We start from the raw sequence: 568 nt of genomic DNA, 5'->3' as shown, positions 1-568 counted from the left end.
TACATATAAAACATATAATAATTATACACATATATAGATATATATGTATCATATGTATATATATGTATATATGTATATATAAATATATTTATATATGTATATAATTTTAAAATTTTTATAAACATGTTTATATATGGTGTATAATTTTATGAATATATATAATTTTTAAAATTTTATTTTTATTTTTATTATTTTATTTTTATTTTTATTTTTTATTAATTAATATTATTAAATATTAGGGATTGATGATGTGACAGATGACTAGGATGTCATGTCAGCATTAAATAATATTGTTTTTCGTTCAGGGTTTTATTTGCCAATTTTTAAAAGTATAGAGTTTTAATTGCCAATTTTTAAAAGTACAATGTTTTTTTGGATAAAAAAAAAGTATAGAGTTTAAATTGAGACGAGAGAAAAGTACAGGGTTTTAAATGGAATTATCCCTTGAATTAACGTACCGGGGAGATTGACATAGAGAAACATGGAAGAGCCGGCGTTGTTCCATTCGGCTCTCGGCTTAAACGCACTCACCGTCGGCGTTAGCAGAGGCGGGGGGGGGGCGCCGGGG

The 568-nt window shown here is 26.4% G+C and overlaps 1 protein-coding gene across 1 annotated transcript in view; it reads right to left on the bottom strand.

Moving 5' to 3' along the window:
• LOC104816481 (inactive protein RESTRICTED TEV MOVEMENT 2) overlaps positions 1-568 on the bottom strand; it is a 2,942-nt gene that overhangs the window by 2,030 nt on the left and 344 nt on the right. Inside the window, exon 2 of the mRNA XM_010545331.1 lies at positions 459-553. Coding sequence (XP_010543633.1) covers positions 459-553 — 95 coding nt within the window. The remainder of the gene's footprint in view (positions 1-458; positions 554-568) is intronic.

This window comes from Tarenaya hassleriana, unplaced genomic scaffold (genome assembly GCF_000463585.1).
Source record: "Tarenaya hassleriana unplaced genomic scaffold, ASM46358v1 Cleome25, whole genome shotgun sequence".
NCBI classification, from domain to species: domain Eukaryota; kingdom Viridiplantae; phylum Streptophyta; class Magnoliopsida; order Brassicales; family Cleomaceae; genus Tarenaya; species Tarenaya hassleriana.
The sequence above is the reverse complement of the archived record's forward strand: the minus strand, read 5'-3'. Positions and strand labels throughout refer to the sequence as shown.